This window comes from Pantherophis guttatus, chromosome 3 (genome assembly GCF_059756535.1).
Source record: "Pantherophis guttatus breed Tessera chromosome 3, ASM5975653v1, whole genome shotgun sequence".
Classification (NCBI taxonomy): Eukaryota; Metazoa; Chordata; class Lepidosauria; order Squamata; family Colubridae; genus Pantherophis; species Pantherophis guttatus.
In genome coordinates this window covers 16254166-16276570 of record NC_142065.1, presented here as the reverse complement: position 1 = coordinate 16276570, position 22405 = coordinate 16254166, and the positions used below count along the sequence as shown (strand labels likewise).

Below are 22405 nucleotides of genomic sequence, written 5' to 3'. Positions count from 1 at the left end.
ATGAATAGCCATGCAGTTTTATCAAAAAGTGCCTGACCACTCAACCCACTACAGTACAACCAACACAATGAAAAGGATAACATTACCATACATCAAAAATAACCAACAGACTATTACAGAAACATGGCATCACCATAGCATACACATCAAGTCATGTTCTCATCATATGCTAAAGCATAAGTAAACCAAAAAGCCCAGTAATCCAAAAATAAAAAACTGCAACAGCCACTATATAGGGAAATAGGCAGAAAACTACCACAGCACATGCATGAACACCAGCTAGCAGTCAGAAGACATAATGAAAACTCCTTAATTTCACAATACATGGACACACTCAATCATATTTTCAGCCAGAAAACTGTGAGCCTTCTAGACTATGCCAAATCCAAAAAAGCTAAATATTTCCCAGAAGTTTGGCATTCAGACAAATCAGTCACCAATAGATACACAGAAATAAACCACATTACACACCATTCAAGAGACAACAAAAAGTTAAGGGGGAGAAACATCAGAACATATCCTCTCCAGTAGTCAAATAAGCAATAAACAAGGTGCTACCAAGAGAAAACTACATCCCCTCCAGCACTGGGAGGGCAAGGTACTATATAGGTAATCCTTGATTTATAACCGTTCACTTAATGATGCTTTGAATTAATGACAGACTCAGAAAGGATGCTTTACTTCTGACTATCATAATGCACACATGTTCATAGTCATGTGTTTATAATCTGGGTGCTTGGCAGCCTGTTCGCATTTATGATCTGTTGCCAAGCACACTGTGACTATGCAATCACTATTTCAATATGCCCTGCCAGATTCCCCACAAATTCAATGGGGAAGCCAGCAGTAAGATTTGCAAATGGTGATATTTGCGAAGATAACTCCCATTCGGGTCTGGATGTTGGGTGAAAGAGTGCTTGTCAAAGGATTTCAGTCCCTGAATGGTGAGGTAAGGAAGACAAGGTGCCTCAGGGAGGTGGGAGAGGGAGTCCCAGCAAAAGCTACACTTGTCTCTCCACTGACAGGTAAAGTCAATAGGGACACCAACAGGAGGTTGCAAATGGTAATTTATGACCACGAAAGACTACAACCACTTAGGATTCACCTAACAATACCAACTGGTACTGTCATCTTAAATACATGTAGTCATGTGACATCACACCTTATGACTGTGTCATCTAGTGATGGAATTCCCAGTCCCAATTACAACCGGTGAGCAAGGACTACCAGTATAGCCTGCTAACCTAATGTCTACTAAACTGGAAGTTTAAATGTATATTCCTATCTATAGACTCTTTCTTTCTCTATGAAACAATGAATACAGCTTTCTTAAAGTTTAAAGAGAAAGATGAATCTGCAAGTTGAGCAGTTCAACTCCAACTGACAATTATGATCTATGACAGCCTTGGGGTCACAACTAAATACAGCTATTTAGCCATGTGCAGGGTCATAAATACAGAACAAAACCCATGGATTTTAAGCTTAGGTTAGCATTTTAACCTGAATCCAGTAATTGCAGCCTATTTGTTACTATCAAAATAAACAGGATCCAAGAATTTATATTCTTCAAGTCACAACATTCTCATTAAATCAGCAAAAATGAGCAGTTTGTTTTGTTGCAAACATGCTGTTACAAATGAAACAGGAAGAGCTGTGGTCGCTAAACGGAACCGTTGTAAGGAGTACCTGTATGTCATTCTGCTTTTAAACCACCACCACCACCACCCCCAGGTGGGTCTCTTTCCATGGCAGAGGCCTCCATTCATCACCCAGGAAATTATTTGTGGTCTGTTTTTTAAAATTTTTCTTTCCTTCTGAAGAAGAAGAAGGCAGGCTTCCCTTTCAGTGGGAGGATTCTGGGGGGGGGGTCTCTTCCAAAGGCAGGGAGGGGTCTGCTTTCTCCTGCCCGTGGAGGGAGAGATTCACAGGAGCTCAAAGAGGAGGGGGCTGTTGCAGCAGGAAACGAAAGACATTCTGTGACTGTCAGCTCAAATCTCACCAGGCTCAAGGTTGACTCAGCCTTCCATTCTTCTGAGGTCGGTAAAATGAGGATCGAGATTGTAAGGGGCAATATGCTGTCTCTGTAAAACCACTTAGAGAGGGCTGTAAAGCACTGTGAAGCGGTATGTAAATCTAAGTGCCACTGCTATTAATAGAAGGTTGAGAGAGAAATTATGAGATCAAACTATAAAAGAATAAAAATTAAATACCTGGTGATACCTTTCCCACACTGTTTAAATATGAATTTACATGCATATATGCATGCAACTGTGTCTATTGTATATGTGCACAATGCTCTATTGCTTTAAATTAGGTTCTCTTACACTGCTTGTTTACAAAATATTGGGAGCTAGGGTTTGCTTTGGGTGCCTTGTCTTCAAGCATACCCACAATGAGATAATTGCACCTTGTTTCCCTTCCTCTCATTGTCATCTTGAAAACGAGAATCACATCTGAGGGTCAGAGCTTTCCATGGAAATCTCACACCTTCAGGTATGACTCTGCCTTTGAAACGCAAACACAGTACAGAACCTGGAACTGTCCCATTCCTTAGCATCAAGCTAATACAATAAGTCTGCTCTTATTGTAAAGAATCAAAGTCAGCACTCACTAGTGACCCCCCCCCATTTCCTGTCTCATGACCTAGAGATGAAACACATCCTTTGAGAACTCTGTCTTAAAGGATGTACACATTTTCTCATATAGAAAAGAATACTTATTGTTAAGATGAAGTGTATTAGACAAATATTATCTGAAAATAAAGTCTAAGTCATGCTTACAATATAAAAACTTGACAATTAAGCTTTTAATTTAGAATGTAAAATTTAACTCTCAAGACTTTCTCTGCTATATATTCAAAATGATCTGTGATTAATATGTGTGTGTGTGTGTGTGTGTGTATAGCATATGTATATGTTCATGCATCTGCATGTATGGTTATGGGTATGTGTGTGTACGTACACACACCGATGTACTGTGTTTCCCTGAAAATATGACCTACCCCAAAAATAAGCCCTAGTGAAGGGGTGAGCATGGCCAGCACAGGAGGCAGCCCTTCCCTTCTCCGGTCACCTCATGGAGCTCGGCCCCTTAATTGCGGCCCGCGGATCAGCTAAGCCAGCGAGGGCCAGGCAACTCAGCCCAGATCTCCGGAGCACTTCTCCAACTGCCAGGGCCCCTTCACCAGCACGAGCTCTATAGTGGCCCTGCAGCAGGAGGGAGTGGGAGATCACCCCCTCCTCCATTGCACCCTGAAACCCCATCTTTCATGGCTGCCGAGCCCCCTGCCTGCACCCCTCTCACTGGAGCAAGACGTGCAATTCAATACCAGTATTACCCATGGAGGCCTCCAAGTGCAATGCTCTGCCATAGGTTAGGAGCAAACCTCCTCCTTCCTTGCGCAGGATTGCACAGGAAAATCCCCTCCCCCCATTTTCCTACCGATCGTTCTTTATTTGGGATCACAGGACACCCTCTCCCCCACCCCCTCACACACACACACAACTACAGTAAAAAAAATAGTTGAAACCTTCCAACTTAGCGAGATTTTTTTTTTTCCTGAGAAGTTGAAAGGTGTGAACTATGGTATTCTTTTACCATAATCCCACAGATTTCTTGCCCTGCACGCACAGCAGAGAACAGAGCTGGAAAGCAGATTAGTGAAGGGATGTGGCTGCCTTGGAGGGTGTGTGTGTGTGTGTGTGTGTGTGACGGACCTCTGTTCATGTGTGTGTGTGTGTGTGTGTGTGTGTGAGAGAGAGAGAGACAGACAGACAGACAGACAGACAGACAGACAGACAGACAGATCTGATCCAACCTTGGAGGGCTGGCAGCGATGTGCTCTCTCTCTACTGAATGTTGACCATGTGACACCCTGGCAATGTTGTTATGAGCATCTGGGTGAAAAAACGGGCATATGTCACTTTTGTTTCAGTGGGATAGTTGGAAAGAAGAGGTTGCAAATATCCCAGCCAAGAGCATGGAATCCAAAACCTCCTGCAACCAGGGACCTTTTTTGCAAAGAAAAGGCAGCTCTTCCTGGCTGCGCCGGGCAACATCAGTTGGGACAAAATAAACACTGTTAAAAAATTGTGGATGGCTTGTACGAATGTTAGTTCAGGCAGCACTACATGCATGGGGCGGGTCACTCGGCCTCCCACTCTTTGCAGCCACAAAAGAAGCGGCCTGGTAGGCAGGGTTGTTGGAGTGGCCACTGCGAGGCTGTTTTGGGTGGATGGCAGGTGCAACCGTTAGGTAAGGGCGTGTGGGTTATGTTCCTCCCCCCTTTCTCCCCCACCTCGTGTTGTCTGCACGGCAAGCAACGAGGAGGCCAAGAGACGCATGTGATGCGTCGCTTGGCCTGTTGCTGCTTTTGCGGCTGCAAAAGTGGCCACGCTTGCTGGAGGCAGCAGCCTGAACAGCACCCGCGAAGCAGCTGTTTCATGGATGGTGGGATGGTTTGCTGCGACCCTTCAGGAAGCTGATGCAAGGGGCCGCTTGCCCCCCTTGCCTCATACCGGTACATGGGAGGGGGGGAATAAGACCCTCCCAAAAAGAAGCCCTAGCTGTTTTTTTCGGGGTCAAAAGAAATTAAGACCTGGTCTTATTTTCGGAGAAACACAGGTATGTATGTGTGTGCTTGTACACACACACACACATATATATATATTTCGAGAGCACGCATCAGAATTTCATTTTTTAATGTATAGCAGTGTGGTCACAGAAAAAAACAATAAAGGTTATCTTACCTTAAAATTTTCTTATTTTATTTTACAATGCTATATGTTCACAAAAATCAACAAAGCTTTCAAAAGCAAACTCAGTACAAATCTACCAGGGCTGCATTTTAATGCCAGCACCTTCAATTCACAATTACTTGCTGCAAGTTATTCTTTAAATTTAATTGATGCTGCAATCACTGTTTTTACCAATCGGTCACAGAAAGCAAAACAGAAACAAGCATGTAGACAGGAAGAGGTAGATTCAAGCGTATCAGTATCCCAAATATAAGGATACTTTTTTTTTCCTTTTAGTATTTTGCGGTTGACCCAAAACCTTTCTGTCACCTCTCCACTGTAAAACTATAAGGATTTACACTGCTTTATGTTGTTTATCTATTTCAAGAAAACTGCAAAATATACCAGTATCATACATTACTTAAATATATCAGTATCTTTATTCAGATCTCACAAAACTGCAAAAGATAGCCTTTCAGATATGTGTGCTTACAATCCCCAACAATTTCCAGGAGGCTAAGATTCATAAGAACTGCAACTCCATATATTCGCTCACTGAGGGCCAGCTTCAAAAAGCTAGGTTGCTCCATTCAGCCAATGACACTGACAGCTATGGGTTTCAAACTGGAGTAGTCAAGCTACACAAATCCAAAAGCTTCCAGCATCATTCAAAGCTACAACTTTTTAACCTATAGCTTTTTCTACAAATAGCAACTCTCCTAAGCTGGGGAGAGAGAGAGAGAGAGAGAGAAAAACAGAGGATGAAGGACTGACATCCTAATCTTTATATACTGTAATCCTCTTCGACCTCTTCTCTGGGAGGAAATTTTCACAAGCAAAGTCAGCGCTCCTTTGAGAAAGCCACAACCACCACCACGATCTCACTGCCATTTCCCTTTCCTTTTGTGTGTTTGTGTGTGTTTTTAAGAAAAATTGAAAACAAGTTACTCACAATCATCTAAGTCATCCTGCAAATCCACAAAATACAAAGGGATCCCTACAAATGAAAACAAGAGTAAGAAAGAGAGAGAAGACACGCGGGGGGTGGGTGGGGGGGAGGGAGGGAGGGTGTTGTGTAGCTGTTGTTGCCCCACAAGACCCGGGAGGGAATGGTGGGGTGAGAGGGTGGGGGAAGTCAGCGATAAAACACACAAATCAATGAAAGCCTCAAGAGCAGCACATGAAACAGGCAACCAGGCACCGCCATCTTCAAACACCACCACCCGCCAAGCAGCAGACCACCACATTTTTAAAAGCTGGCGAAAAGAGAGCAGTGGGGTGAGGGGGGGGGGGGGAGGAGAGACACCCAGGTAAGCAGGTCGCCCCCCCCTTCCTCCCTCACCCCCAGCGCTTACCAGCCATTTTGAAAGGCGCATGGGTGGGGAGGAGACTGGGGTCCGGAGAGGACTGCCGAAAGAAGGAGGAGCTGCCGGCTTTATCCCGGTCGCCTTTGGGGCAACGCCTTGGTCTCGCCCCCGAAGTCAAAACGTCAATGGCGGTCTCTCCGTGAAGGAGAACCTTTCTTCCCCGCCGCTCCTCCTCGCCCGGCTCCCCAGTCCTGAGGCGGAGAGGTGGGAGGGGGTGTGGGGGGGAGGGGAGTAATCTAATGGCGTTGAGGCGAGGACTGCGCGAAAAAACCGAGGCGCGCCTGGAGAGCCGGAGGGCGGCCCCCGCGCGCGCGCCTGCGTGCGTGCGTGCGTGCGCCAAGATGGGCGTTTCCTTCTTTCCCTCCCTCCCTCTCTCCCTCCCCGGATTAGGTCACTGGGAAAGGAGGCGGGGCGGCCGTCACGTGACGCGGCGACGCGGGGCTGTCCAAGATGGCGCGCGGCCTGTGGGCTCTGAGGAGAAGGAAGAGGCGCGTTCACCTGTAGCCCGGAGCCGAGGCAGGGCGCAAGGCTCTTTCTTTGGGCCCCGCCTTGGGAGGCCTCCTCCTCCTCCGCCTCCTTTTTTTTTTTTTTTTTCCCCCTTTTCGGCCGCCTTCTCCGGAGACTCTGCGGGGCGGCTTTTCCATGTGAGTCCCGCGAAGGTGGGGGGTGATGGTGTGGCCGGACGGCGGCGGCGGCGGTTCCTAAAAGCGGCGTTGGCGGCGTCCCCCTCGGTTCTCGAGCGATGGCTCTGCGGGAGCTCAAAGTTTGCCTCCTTGGGGTGAGTTGGAAGGGGCGGGGAGGACAAGCGCGGCTTCTCTTTTTCTCCTTTGTTTCAGGCTGGTTTAAAAAGTTCGTTTTGGATTTCGGCGGCGCCGCCTTCCTCGGAAGAAGGACGGGGGGTGTTTTTTTTTTTTGCTCTCTCCACGGAGCTCGGCTCTGGTCATCGTTACCTTAGTTTTGTGGGCTGAGGGAATCGCACCTTAGAATTGGGGTCGTCTGCATTCCCTCCTCCCCCGAACCTTTTAACATTTAAACATTCAACGACTTCACCCCAATTCTCGGCAGGTTTCAAAAAAAAGGCGTATTGCCAAGTCGGTCTTTTTAGGATTATCGTCTGTGACAACCCTTTGACTTCTGAAAGCAATACGGACTTGGGCTGTGACGCTCCTTTTTTATTTTATTTTAATTTATTTTTTTACTTCAAGCAGCTCCTCATAATGCATTTATTGAGAGTCTAGCCTGAGCTCCCTCTGTAAGATTTCTTTCCAAATAATGTGCTCAGGGCTGCAACTTTTAGAGGTTTTGTTCTTTCTTGGAAAGGAAAGATAATTTCGTAATTTGTTCTCCAACCAATTCCACAATAATTATTTGCAATATTTCTGGGGGAAAAAAAAGTTTAGTGTTTAAAACATATGTCCAAACTCCTGGTTGATAGATTTTTGAGAGGAGTTTGTTGCATACTCATTTTAAAGGGTATGTAACAAAATCCTTTATCTTAAAGGAAACAGGGTAATGGTCAAGACTACAGGACCATTGCATAGGATGAATCTTATTTCTGAGGAGATAGTCACAGGATTTCACTATAAAATATTAAGATCTGAATAGCGTAATTTGAATTAAAGCCCAATTATGAGAGAGGTTTATAGGAGAAAAATATACAATTTTTCTGAAAACCAATATTCTCTGTTTAAGCAGAATTGTTCTGCGTATAAAGGAGTTAGGCAATATTCACTGTGCCCTATGATTGATACAGGTAGTCCTTGATTTACAACAGTTCATTTAGTGACTGTTCAAAGTTACAGCAGTGCTGAAAAAAGGGACGTGGGACCGCTTTTCACAAAACATTGCAGCATCTCTGTAGTCACATGATCAAAATTCTGATTCTTGGCAACTGGTTCATATTTATGACCATTACTGTGTCCCAGGGTCATGTGATCTCCTTTTGCAACCACCTGACAAGCAAAGTCAATGAGGAAACCAGATTCAGTTAACAACCATGTTACTAAATTAACAGCTGCAGTGGCTCATTTAACTCTGGCAAGAAAGGTCTTAAAATGGGACAAAACACACTTAACAAATATTTCAATTAGTAACATAAATTTTGGGCTCAATTATGGTCATAAGTCGAGGACTACCTAGAACAAGGCAGAATATTTTATATATTTTGCACTTAAATGGAGAAGAATGTGCATGTTTTTAAGAACATGCAAACAAAGATACCTTTCCTTTTTCTTTAGAAATACAGGTAGTTCTTGACTTAACAACTATTAGTTTAATGACCACAGCACTGAAAAAAAATGATTGGTTTTCACCCAACCATTGCAGCATCCTCATGGTCAAGTGATCAGAATTCTGGCAATTGGCATGTATTTATGACAGTTGCACGTGGGTCATGCATCACCATTTGTAACCTTCCTAACTGGCTTCTGACAAGCAAAGTCAATGGGGGAAGCCAGATTCGCTTAATGAAAGTATGATTCACTTAACAGCTGCAGTCTTTTACTTAACAACTGTGGCAAAAAGTTGTAAAATGAGGTGCAATTCACTTAGCTGCCTTGTTTAGCAACATAAATTTTGGACTCAATTGTGGTTGTAAGTTGAGGACTAGCTGTACCAGCATTACTGAATCCCAGAATCTTCAGCTAAAGCTATTATTATGATCTGTTTACAAAAATGTGAAGTCACAGCTGCCAGTTCTTTAGTTAGTGTTGGCCTTCATACTCATCAAGTTCTCCTTAAGAACCTAGAATGTTGTAATGTATTCATGTTGATATCATTATTTTGTCTTGCCTTTTCTATACATAACCAAGGCTCCTCCTGTTTACCCCATGACAACAATCATGTGATATGGATTGGATTAAAAGGGTCACCCAGCCGGTTTTCATGTCTAAGGGAAGACTGCAGCTCACAGTTTCCTGGTTTCTAGTCTATCACCTTAACTACTGTACCTTAAACCTTATTTTTTTAAAAAACTTTATTTAACTTTGGCATGAATTTTGACCACAGGCTCAAGCCGTTTCCTCCAAAGTCATGGCATTACTGTTAATGATGGGGGAGGGGGTGTTATTGTTTTTACTCTTTGTATATTGATGAGGTTTTTTTGTAAGCCGCCTAGAGTCACTGAGAGTGGGTGCCCATACAAATTCTCTAAATAAATAAATGAAGTCATAGATCCAACATGAGCATTGAATATTCAGTTTAACTTGTCTATGTTTGTACACAAAAAAAAAATGATTACAGAAACATCACTATACTTTCTCAAATACTTAAACCATACCTGCTTAATGTTTTTCCTCATCAGGTTTACAAATGCATACATAGCCTTTAATTAAATAGGGAGAGGTTGAATGAATAACAACACCCTTTACTAACACTCTTGAAATACCTAAAACACCTTCTTTCCTATCCCAGTTGTTTAGTATACATATTTTTAGGATGGATCATTGTATAGCTGTTGAAAGTAGTCTCTGGTAAAATATGTTGCTATGTTTACATGGCAAATGTTTATTTCAGAAAGCATAGAATTACTGTGTTATCAAAACGCGTTTGTTTCAGCAGGCAAGACTGGTCTAAATGTTATTTTAATGGGTTGTTTTATGTTATTTTAGTTTCGGCCAAATTATTTAATACTTTTAATTTGCTTTTAACTTTCATATTTGTGGGTTTTATCTTGGCTGTACACAACCCTGAGTCCTTCAGGAGAAGGGCGGTATAGAAATTTAAATATAAATAAATAAATAAAATAAAAATAAAATAAAACACTAGCAATAGACAATATGAAAGCCATTTAACTACTTGCTGCTATTGGAATGTTGAAGTATCAGTTCAATAGCCCTTGTGTTTATGTGGTCCAGAAAGATGGGTTCACTGAGTAAAGTTAATTATGAGTGCATCTAGAGCCCATATTTTGTTCATTTTGGACAGAAATAATACGATTATGCATATTTACTCAGAAAGTTCTATAGTATGGTAACTTTGCTCTACTCTGCTCTAATAAAATCATTACCCTATGTTACCTTAAGGCAGTGATGGCAAACCTTTTAGATACTGAGTGTCCAAACTGCGTGTGCGTGCATGCCCAAACTGAAATATACGTGAACGCGCACATGCATGGACATGCGCGCATGCATGCACAAACGTGCATGCGTGGGCATGCGCAGCAGACCCGAAGACAGTGGTGGGTTGCTTCCAGTTCTTGAGAACCGGTAATAAAAATGGTGGGAGACTCCACCCACCCACCCTGACATCATATTTGGTGATCTGCGCAGAAGCACGTGCGCGCTCCCATTGCAAATCAGTAGTAAAGATAAGTAGAACCCACCCCTGCCCAAAGACCAGCTGGCCGGTGGGCAGCAGGGCATCCCAACACCGGCAGGACGGCAAGAGGTAAGATCTTTTTCTTTCATGAGCTTCTTTTTCGTCGTTTGCAGGGAAACAGGAGCTCACAAAAGAAACACCACAGAGATCTGACCTGGGGTGACGGCATGCGTGCCAGCAGAGAGGGCTCTGCGTGCCACCTCTGCCATGAGTGCCATAGGCTCCCCATCACAGCCTTAGACTGTTGATTTTAGTAGATTCAAATAAGGTACAGGTAGCCCTCAATTTACGACCGCAATTGAGCTAAAACCTTCTGTTGCTAAGTGAGACATTTGTTAAGTGAATGTTGTCCCATTTTACGACCTTTCTTGCCACCATTGTTAAATGAATCACTGCAGTTATTGAGTTAATAGCATGGTTGTTAAATGAATCTGGTTTCCCCATTGATTTTGCTTGTCAGAAGGTTGCAAAAGGTTATTTCTTTTTCCAAAAAATACCTTGATCCTTGGGCACTGCAACCGCCATAAATAAGAGTCAATTGCCAAGCATCTGAATTTTGATCAGGTGACCATGGGGATGCTGCAACAGTTAAGTGTGAAAAATGGCCATAAATCACTTTTTTCAGTGCTCTTGAAACTTTGAACAGTCACTAAACAAACTGTTGTAAGTTTTAGGACTACCCGTAATGTCTTTGGTTCAGATATTAAGAAATTACTAGTTGAGATTTTAAGAATCCTTTATCTCTTTAATTGTTTCAAATGATTTAAGGCGTTTTTATTTTCAATGGATAATGTTTAGATTAAGATACTTTTTGGAAAAAGAAATTGATTCATCCAAATTCATAATAGTTGGATGGAAAATGCTGAAACTAGAGCTGCTCCTAGAAATACAGATAGGAAGATTGAAACTTAAAATTACCTGTTTCGTTTCTCTTTAAGGACACAGGCGTGGGCAAATCAAGCATTGTATGGCGCTTTGTAGAGGACAGCTTCGATCCAAACATCAATCCAACAATTGGGTAAGTCTCTAAAACCTGCCTCTGTCTGCTGGGCTGGGGCCCCAAAGGGGAGTGGCATCTTGGAGGTGGTTAATGGATTAGACTGACGCCCACCTTTTCCCCATGCACACCTTGTTCCCTTCTTCCCATCTTGATTGATTGAATTTTATATGAATTTTAAATATTTGGTTTTTATTTATTGTTTTAAGGTTTTCTATCCTATTTTAATTTTACGAGTATAAGATGCCTAGAATCATCTCAACAAGATGGGCAGCTAGAAGTTTAATAATATTAAAAAATAGAAGTTTCATGAGCTAGGAAGCTAAGAGTTATATAAAGTATGTGGGTTTTTTCATAATTTTATTAAGGATTTTAGTTACAGTAATAAGAGCAAATGTAAACTAAACTTGCTAATCCCACCGCATCGTCAGACCCATGTAGACAGATGGTCCCCCAAATAGCCAGGCTGTATGGCAGGAAGGGCTTTATAGGTGATAACTAGAATCTTCCATAACACCTAGAAGCCAACTGCCAGCCAGTGCAACTCTCAAAGCAGCAGAGAGACATCATTGCACATACCACTGCATTCAGGACCACCTATATTTTTCAAGTGGTCTTCAAGGGCAGCCACATATAGGCAGGGGCGGGTTTCAAAAATTTTAGCAAGGGGTTCTCTGCCCAGTTGCAGGGTGGGTGTGGCCTCGTAGGCCTCCTGCGCCACGGTGGGGGGGGCACATTTTTGCCTCCCGGGGCTCCGGAGGCTTCCCTCGAGCCTCCAGGAGGGCGAAATGGCCTCCCCAGGCTCCGGTAGGCCTGTTTCTCACCCTCCCAGAGCCTCCATGCATGCCCTGCACTTACCTGCATCCAAAACAGGCCGCATGGAGACTCCTGGCAGGGGTGGGGCCGGGTGGGCGGGGCCAGCCAGGATGGGATTTGAGGGTTCTCTGAACTGCACAGAATCTTAGCTAGAGGTTCTCCTGAACCCCCAGCAGCCCATCCCTGCATATAGGGTGCATTACAATAGTCCAATCGAAGGTAACTAACACTTCAGTGACTATTTGAAAGACTTCTCAGTCCAGGAACATGTGCAAGTGGCACACTAAGTAAACATGTGAAGGCTCTCTCAGCCACGACTGCCATCTGCTCTTGTCCAGGAGCTGTGAGTCCAAGAGGACCCTCAGATTCCACAATAGTCTCTTATGGAGAACTTCAATATAATCAATGACTAGATAGAAATCTCCAGAACAAGAGAGGGAGGGTATGTCAAAGAAGAAAAATTGCTTGATTTGTAGAATTAAACTCAGGACTGTTCTATCCAGGCCTCTACAAGCAGGCACTGGATCAGGACAGCGTAATCTGGTCAAGTCAAGATTGAGATGTGTAATTGGATATCATCACCACATTGACCTTATCCAGGGGTTTCATGTCGATGTTAATCAAAGGGCAGAGTGTCAAGTCCTATTGCACCCCACAGATCAGAGGCTGATAATGTGACCTCTCATCCCATCAGCACTGAATGAAACTGGCCAGGTGTTATATTGGAGTCAGTTATCCTGCACAACTAGTCAATTATCTGTCTAAAAAATAATGATAAAAGAGTTGAACAGTGGTAGTGCAACTTCAATGGAGATGACTTTTACTACTAATTAACTGTGATTGTTGGATGAAATGCTATGAAATAATATTTCCATATAGAGTTCTTCAGGATTTGTGATAAATCATTGGTTGCTAAGGATCAAGTTCTAACTGAAGAATAAGTGAGATCTTGAACAATTCCCTTGAAAAAACAAAATGGGTTACTTGTTAATTTTACCTTCTGTAAGAATAATGAAAATAATATTTACAAATATTCCTAGAAAGAATAACTTCATTACTGATATTTCATTGTTTTTGAGAAATGATTATGCCATAACACATTTTAGATTACTATAACCTAGTATATTTGGTCTATTTGGTTATGGATCTTGCCACCTCCTATTTTGGAGATACTTAGTATTGAAGTTGTACTGTCAGACTGCTACTGCAGATTCAAATGTTTTCTTTATTATAGACCAGTAGAGTCTAGGTAGGTCTGCACATTCTGCTTTTTTGACTTATACCATAGATACGTTATTCTGTTTCAATAAATGTTCCCCCAAACATGCTACCTTCAAAGGAATTCAAGGGCCACATCTCATTTACTGAAGGAAAAAAAAAAGGAAATAAAATTTACAAATATTTCTCGAATGGCTTATGATTGATCATTTGATCTACAATTATCCTAAACTTATTCCTAAATTTTAAAATATAAGGTTCAAATAGCAAATTAGAGGTTGCTTAATTTACATAGGTAATGAGCGAATACATTAAATAAGGAAACATTTGCAAGAACATCTATCTCCTGCTGTTTCTACCTGTCCCATAAGGCCTAATAGGATGAACATGATGTCCCTTTGATGAAACAGCGTCATGCAGTAGAACCTAGAATGCAGGACTTCTCTGTCTTTATGTCTGCCCTTTGGAACAAAATAATTCCCCCTCCTTGAATAAGGTGGCTCTAACTCTATTGGGTTTCCATAAGACTCTGAAAATCTGAGTTACCCCCAAAGCATTGAGATAGAACTTTGAATGAGTCCATTTTAAATGTTAATATGATTATGGTACGACCTTGGTTGTGTTACAATATATTGTGTTGTGCTTCTTGTTGATTTTTAAGTTTATTAGTTACTTTGTATTTTTAATTCTATGTACATCCTTGTTATTAAATCTGCTAGTTGAGTAGCCATATATAAATAATTTCAATGAACTGAATTGAATATTTGTTAAACCATTTTTGGGAGCGGTACAGAAAATTATTTTGGAAAATGGATTGAGAATGCAAATTAGTGGCTGTTTCTATTACTTTACAAACATTGCCATAAAGATTTCAGAAAAAGTTAAATCTTAAATTTGCATTCTATATAAAGCCAGTTTTACTATTTAATTTCATTTTTTTTAAAGTGCTAATTTTAACATAATTTAATAGTTGGAATACTTCTGTTTTTCTTGATAACATCCTGTACTCTAATGCCATTAATGTAAGATGGGTTTCCACTTTTTAGCTTACATGAAGACTTAAAGGCTTCCTGTATGGTCAACCACAAGTGCCTATTTCTACAGTATCCATCCCATCCCATCTTATTTCCACATTCAGTCACAGTACACATACATGTGGAGAATCTGAATTTATTTTATTTTTATCCCACCTTTATCCTATATTAGTATATGCTGTATCCTGTGTATCCTGTATCCTGAATTCTGATAAATTAAACCATTTATTTTTGACCTTTCAAAAATCCATATAACTGATTGGTATCAATTTTTTTCCAAATGCCTTCTAAACAATAGGCAATCCTGCACATTTGTTTTCCTTCAGCTGAAGACATCAGAGACTTTGAAAACTGTGGTTACAGATTTTTTCCTTCCAAACTCATAGCACTTCATAAATCAGGAATTTTGTTCAACATTTGAAGTGTGGCTTAGTAATTCTGCAATTAAAACCACTTAATGAAGTTTGAAGCTATTCCACATCCTTAGGATAATTGCTCACGTTTTAACAATGCCAAGAAACAAACTTTCATTTCACAAACGATACCAATAATAACCATATTGTTCTGATTAATGATACACAAAACGATATCCATATTTAGGGTTTTTAATGTTGCTATTTGCTAAAGAAAATAAAAATACAAGAATTTGTGTTAATATTTATCACTCATGGCCTATTTAAATAGTCTTAACCATGTATTTATATCATACTATGTGATTGTTTAGTTAAATCAATTTGTATAAAAGAAAAGAAAGTGAACCTTTTAACCTATATAGTAGTATATTCAGACAAAATTACTCAACAACCCTCCTCCATTCTAGACACTGAGTAATTGAATGCTTGCTCAAGTATGCAATGAGAAGCAATTCAAACCATTATATAATTGGTAGAGAATGGCAGTCCTTCCATTCTTGTGGTATAAATTGCAACATTAAAAGTATGTTATATCAATTTATTTTGCCCTCTGATTCCAGTTTTTGTTTTGTGTTGGTTGCATAAGGATAACTTTGCTAAAGTTTTCATTGGGTAATGTTTGTGTTAGATAATAAAATGAAATCTCTCTGTTTTACTAAACAAAGCATGTAGATGTATTGTGTCTTTGGCTTAATAGGTCCAGTAGGAATTGAAATGGCGTAAATAGAGGCTTTTAACAAAATGAATAAGCCTTAGTTCCTTGTGCCCAATTTTAGCAAAATTCTGTCCCATGTAGCTTTTCCTAGTAATAAAATAAAGCAGCCAGTCCAGCAACCTATTTTGTAATATAAACACTAATGAAGCAACTTGAACTTTGTGCACTTTCCTCCCTCTTTAAGATCTCTTACGAAAAGAAAATGGAATGGCTACTTCAATCAATTTTAGTTGGCTAAAATAAGGGTCCCCAACTCCTGGTTCTCAGTCTGGTGCTGGGGCACAACATGATCAGAACCAGGCCATGAAAGTGGTGGGTGAGGGCACATTTGTACGCAAAGACAAAGCTTTATTTGTGAAAGCAGCACATGCACAAAACCATCTGCCCCCCACCCATCCCCGCCGCCGGTCCACCAAGCCAGAAAGGTTGGGGAACGCTGGTCTAAAGCATTTATCCTGTCTCATGTGTTCTCTTTACTTCTAGATAAAGAAACATGAAATATACACATTTTTCCTTCCATTTCATCTTTAAAGTTATAAAATTAATCTAAACCTTAATATGTTTTATGAGAAATATGTTGATTTTCAGTTCAGGGTTTTCTTTATTTTACGGTACATTCATGGATAACATTCTTTTCAGAGCATCTTTCATGACCAAGACAGTACAGTATCAGAATGAATTACATAAATTCCTAATATGGGATACAGCAGGACAAGAACGAGTAAGTAGATAAAGCATTTTTACATGGGGGTTGATGATATCTTTCTCTGTGACCTACTTATAGTTGGCTGTTATTGTAAGGGATTTTTATAATGCTCATCTTAATTAGCAGGAATCATTTAGATATAGTATAGATGTAGATTTTGTAACAGGGAATTTCAATATCATTGTCATTGTTTTGTGAGATGATACGCTGAGATAAAGGATAGATAAATGTCTTTGTAGATATATTATGTCCCTGCTTCACTGACCTTTCAGTACTTTTTTTTCAAATTTGAGAAAATAATCTTATTCTAATATGTCCATGAATTAAGATAAAATGAGACAATGAATTGGAAAACAATTTGATGCATAGTAGAAAATGCATAGGAAAAAGATATCCTTATTTAAATGTATACTAGTAATTACTCTATAGTGCATGGATCCATGCTAGGCTCTATGTATTCTGGGTCAGTTTATCTCTTGTATTTCAGAAACTTTAATGAGGCTTTGATGATAAGACAGCCTAGGAATGGTATAACATGGGAATGGTATAACATGGGAACTTAGACTCATAAAAGAAGGATGATTACTTTTCCTCTTAAGATTGCTATTTTAAAATTATTACAATTTTCACTTCCCCATTCTTGGAAATGTGATTTCCAATGCGAATTAACATTTGCCAGTAAAAAACAGGATCAAAATTTTAGCTTCACCCCCTTGTTGATGTAATTATATTTGCTAGGAAAAAACCCTTCCTTAAATGATTTCTTCTTGAGGAAGCCTTTTTCTGTGCTGCATTAATATTTGTCCACTTAGGCTCTTCCCCCCCCCCCACCTCCAAATGTATGGCTTTAAACCTGTGACTTTCTTGGAAGACTGCATGCAAAGCATTTGAAGAGGCACTTCACAAAATATGTTGGCTTCTCTTGAATACAGAGCTGCTTCGGAGCCTTTTCCCTGATCTTTTTGTGTATGTGTAGATAGTAGTCCAAGGGATGCGGTGGCTCAATGGCTAAGATGCTGCGCTTGTCAATCAAAAGGTTGGCAGTTCAGCGGTTCGAATCTCTAGTGCCGCGTAATGGGGTGAGCTCCCGTTACTTGTCCCAGCTTCTGCCAACCTAGCAGTTCGAAAGCATGTAAAAAATGCAAGTAGAAAAATAGAGACCGCGTTTGGTGGGAAGGTAACAGCGTTCTGGGCGCCTTTGGCATTTAGTCATGCCGGCTACAAGACCACAGAGACATCTTCGGACAGTGCTGGGTCTTCGGCTTTGAAACGGAGATGAGCACCACCCCCTAGAGTCAGGAACGACTAGCACATATGTGCGAGGGGAACCTTTACCTTTAGACAGTAGTCCACTAGAACTGCTGGCAAAAACATTATGGGCAACCCCACACTCACCCCTCCAGCCTTCTGGAGGACAGTGTTATGTCAGCATTTTGAGGAGGGATACTTCCATATACACACACACACACTTTCTATTTGCATCAACACACTTTAAGAAGTGCTTCTTTCAGTGTTTTGCACAGCTGTAATATGTAATGTTATTGCTTGAAACGTCCTCAATTTTATTTTTGTGTTTTCTCTTGAATTCTTTCATAAATTTTATGAAACTTTAGAGTCTATTTTTTAAAAAATATGTCTATATGTAGCTGATTTTGCAATGTTTGAAAAAAAAGAGGATGTTCTTTTTATTTGAGTAAAACTTGCAGCTCTTGCAACAAAAATAACATGATGTATTTATTGTTAGCTTTGTGACTCAGAATTGTGATCCTCCCCTTTTGTAGCAACTATAGAAAGGGTCAGTATGACTAAGAATGAAGAACATTCGGCTTCAATTTCCCACTTAGCCTTGACCTAATCACTTTGAAAAATGATTTGCATTGATTTTCTTATTTCACTACGTCTAAATAATGCATTCTATATGTTTTGCCTGAAGTTTTAAATTGCTTTAAATTGCATATAAAATGAGAGCAAGTTTTTTTCCCATGTCATATAGCACTTAGCACTTATATACCACTTCATACTGCTTTACAGCCCTCTGTCAGTGATTTACAGAATCAGCATATTGCCCCTAACAATCTGGGTCCTTGTTTTACCAGCCTTGGAAGAAACAGAAGGCTGAGTCAACCTTGAGCTGTTCAAACTCCTGGAGTGAGCAGTGAGTTAGCCTGCAGTTCTGCATTCTAACCACTGCACCACCACGGCTCTTCTATATCATATACCATTTTTTGTATTTCTAGTTGCTTTATTATAAATCTAGCAATTATATGGATACATCATAAATGGATTCATTATGTATCCTCATATTCTAGCAAAATGCCCATCAATGTGCCGGATATTATACTATATGTAATATTGTGCTAGAAATGGAAAATAAATTATGTCAGTATCTTTATTACTTTATTTTTAAAAAAAAAAACAAAATAATTGAAATGAAGATATAATCTATACTGTCTCCTTGCACTTCCGCAATTTATGAATGCTACTTAAAACTTCACAGAGCATGAACATGTTTTATATTGTTTAAAGGGTTAAGAGTTCAGAGTGCTCTAGGTACATATAATCCACTGAACTGTGAAACTTGCTAAGCGATCAGAGCCAATCACTTTCTCTTTGCTTAAATTGCTTTTCCAAGTTGTTATATTTAGATTCTCATTTAATTGTATTACTTGTTTATTTGGAGGAAATGTGAGGAAAAAAAAACTGATAGAGGACAAAGATGCCTTATAATGAATTTTATTTTATTTCTCTTACTCATATTTCAATCCCACTTTCATTTAATATTTGATATGATTACTATGGCACAGAAGCCATTTTTATGTGCTCTTTCTCTTTACAGTTTCGTGCTCTGGCACCAATGTATTATCGAGGGTCTGCAGCAGCTATTATAGTCTATGATATTACAAAAGAGGTAAATTAAATGCATTTGCAAAATCTACAAATTGGCTGTTTTATTAGATTTACTGATCTTGTTGCTTCCATTTTAGGAAACATTTTCAACATTAAAAAACTGGGTAAAAGAACTTCGCCAGCATGGACCACCCAATATTGTTGTAGCAATTGCTGGAAATAAGTGTGATCTTAATGATGTAAGGTAAATTAAAGAGGGTCTTATCTAGCTGTTGGTAACATTTTATTACAAACCTACCAGTACAATCTCTTGTTATACTTTCTTTCCCAAAAATATATAGATACTTTAATCCTTAATTAATTTTAATACATTGAAGAAGAGGCAAGAAACAGTCTGTCTCAAAACAAATTTTATTAAGTTTTTAATATTCACTACTGTAATTTACTTTCATTTTTACTACCAGCCACTATGTTAATCAAACCACTGAAAGAAAATTGGGCTATTTGTTAAATAACAAAGGGTAGAAGGGATGCAGCATGAACTGTATATAACTATGATTAAACTATGATTGCATTTGATTAAATCCTGTTTGGACAAGGAGAGAACAGAACATAATTCCTAAATAATTGGTTGAGTGGAAGGCAGATGCTGGGAAAGCAAATGCTGAGATGATGTAGGAATGCTGAAATTAATCAGCTCTATCAGTTCTCCCTCCCTCCTGCTCATGGCAACTTGAAAGCTTTGCAAGTTGACATCTTCATTTAAACATCTAAATGCCATCCATGCTTTCCTGGACATACATCACAAAAAATTATTGGCTTTAACTATCAGTAAATCGTTATGGAACCAAAGGTTTGTTTTATGATGTGCAGAATTATCCACATCCTTTTTCTTGCTATATTTTATTCAATCAATCAATCAATTTCTATAGCTGCCTATCTCACTCTCAATCAATGACTCTGGGCAGCTACCTGTTATATTGAACCACTAATGTTTTGGCAGTCTAGAGAGATGTACTACTACTACAAATTGTGTTAAACAAAAACTGATTCTATTTCCACATCTCTCAGATAAAGTGTGTTACAGAGTTTGGCTTAATTGTAGAAATAACTGATAATCTACATTGATTTGCAATTAATTTTCTTTGCTAAAATGAAGGTAAATTATTGTTTATTTATAGTATGTATTCTCTTCCCACCCTGCAGAGAAGTTATCGAAAAAGATGCTAAAGACTATGCAGATTCCATCCATGCAATATTTGTAGAGACTAGTGCAAAAAATGCAATAAACATAAATGAACTGTTTATAGAAATAAGTAAGTATTCAACGTCAGTAAATCACTAATATTTTTCTTCTTGAGTTCCTAGTTACTAACAAAAAGGAATCTTATATTAGCTTCATGCTCTGCTTCTACTAGTTGTACACTCTCTTCATAATTAGCATCATTATCATTTCATCATTAGGATGCAGAGGTTAATTTGATCTTTCAAATCATATCTTGGCAGAAGAATGGGAAAAGTACCAGCATTAACATTTTTCATCCTGTTAAATGTCTTAACTTTGCTAACCAATAGGTAGTGGGTTTGTTTCATATCACTAGAAGGTGATGTTATGGAATATACAATAAGCATTAGAGCTGTGCAAATTTTTTGAAATCAGTACTTCATTGTGTTGATGTGAGAAAAGCACTTCTCAAATGTATCAAGTAGCCACATTTAAAACACATGTTCTTGTTCCCAAGTTTCTGTGGTGGTGTAAGAAAAATAATACACTTCTCTCCTGGGAAATGAATTTAAACATAGAGGTTTAATTTTTTTATTTACTATTTTATATATGCAACTGTTGCTATGAACATGTTTAAGCTTCATTTAAACTATCCAGTATCATGTTTAATAGTGTATTTTATGATAATTTGTACTAACGTGTGTGTGTGTGTGTAATTTATTTATTTGCACCAGAAAATTACCAGTTTATTATGTAAGAGAACCTTTAGTTCCATGGAGAGAGAGAAAAAGAAATTATCAATATCTGATAATTAATGTTATGTAATTAATCTGATATGACACTGGCAATTTTGTGTGGTACTTTTACTTAATTACTATTTTTCGGACTATAAGACACACTCTTCCCCCCGCCCCCCCAAATTGGGTGGAAATGTCTCTGTGTCTTGTAAAGCGAATGTTGTCGAAGCCCCCGCCCACCCACCAGCCCCCACCCTTCGGCCTCTGCCTCCAGCAATTTGCCTCCTTGCAGCAAACAGCCTGGTCAGTTTCAGCACAGCCTGATTTAGCATGAGCAGCTGATTGGCGGGTGGATCGGCCTCCCGGAATCCCAACGATCAGCTGTTCCAGGCTGCGGGGATCGCCGCCACCTATCACTTCCTCCATGTGCCCCATTTTCGGCCTTCACACGTTCTGTTTTCGGCCTCCGCACATCCCATTTTCCATGCATCCCATTCAGTGGCAATAGGCGGCAATCCCCACCGCCTGGAACAGGCCGAAAACGGGGCGCACAGAGGCAGCGGCGATCCCCGCAGCCTGGAACAACTGATCATTGGGATTCCGGGAGGCCAATCCAATCACCAATCAGCTACTTGTGCTAAATCAGGCTGTTCTGAAGCTGACCAGGCTGTTTGCTGCAAGGATGCAAATTGCTGGGAGGCAGAGGCAGATTTTTTTTTCTTGTTTCCTCCCCAAAAGGTAAGTGCGTCTTATAAACTGGGGCATCTTATAGTCTGAAAAATACGGTAAATAAACTTGAAATGCTAAATTTATAAGTGAGCTTCCAAGTTAATCATTAAGCATTCAGCTTAGATGAATTCCAAGCAGTTTGAATAAATTATTTGGTGTAGTTTACCAGTACTTTTGGTTTAATTCAAGAAACATAATCCTAGTACTTGGGGGGAGGGGGTAATATTTTTATTATAATTTATAATACATGAAAAGAAAAATAAGAACAAAGAAATGAAATAAGAACAAAGAGAAGTAAAAAAAGAGAAAACAGAATTTTGAATTCCGCCCTTCTTTTTATTGAGTAATTGCCATCTTACTCTTTTCCCTTCTTCTTTAACCCTTCCCCCATATCCATAAATCATCAATATTTCTTTCATCAAAAAATCCATATTAAGGCTTCTAGTCTTTTTTTAAAAAAAACGTATTTTATCATTTTTTTTCCTTGACCTTTAATCCTATTATTTGAAGAAAGGTTAGCCTGACTTCAAGGCTGCTGAACAATAGCT

The 22405-nt window shown here is 39.8% G+C and overlaps 2 protein-coding genes across 4 annotated transcripts in view; one reads left to right on the top strand and one right to left on the bottom strand.

The window, feature by feature from the left end:
- The window catches only part of LOC117674873 (serine/threonine-protein phosphatase 4 regulatory subunit 1-like), a 41510-nt gene extending 34996 nt beyond the window's left edge, over window positions 1-6514 (bottom strand). Inside the window, exons 1-2 of one of the 2 annotated variants that reach the window (XM_034433089.3) lie at window positions 6092-6415; window positions 5689-5733 (exon numbers count right to left, since the gene is read on the bottom strand). In XM_034433089.3, the coding sequence (XP_034288980.1) occupies window positions 5689-5733; window positions 6092-6098 (52 nt within the window). In that variant the 5' untranslated portion in view covers window positions 6099-6415. Of the gene's footprint in view, window positions 1-5688; window positions 5734-6091 lie in introns of both variants that reach the window. The other variant, XM_034433090.3, reaches the window with a different exon arrangement.
- Window positions 6512-22405, top strand: part of RAB22A (RAB22A, member RAS oncogene family) — a 32954-nt gene continuing 17060 nt past the window's right edge. For both annotated transcript variants that reach the window (XM_034433091.3, XM_034433092.3), the window contains exons 1-6: window positions 6512-6881; window positions 11359-11438; window positions 16253-16334; window positions 19156-19227; window positions 19304-19410; window positions 20373-20482. In XM_034433091.3, the coding sequence (XP_034288982.1) occupies window positions 6846-6881; window positions 11359-11438; window positions 16253-16334; window positions 19156-19227; window positions 19304-19410; window positions 20373-20482 (487 nt within the window). In that variant the 5' untranslated portion in view covers window positions 6512-6845. The remainder of the gene's footprint in view (window positions 6882-11358; window positions 11439-16252; window positions 16335-19155; window positions 19228-19303; window positions 19411-20372; window positions 20483-22405) is intronic.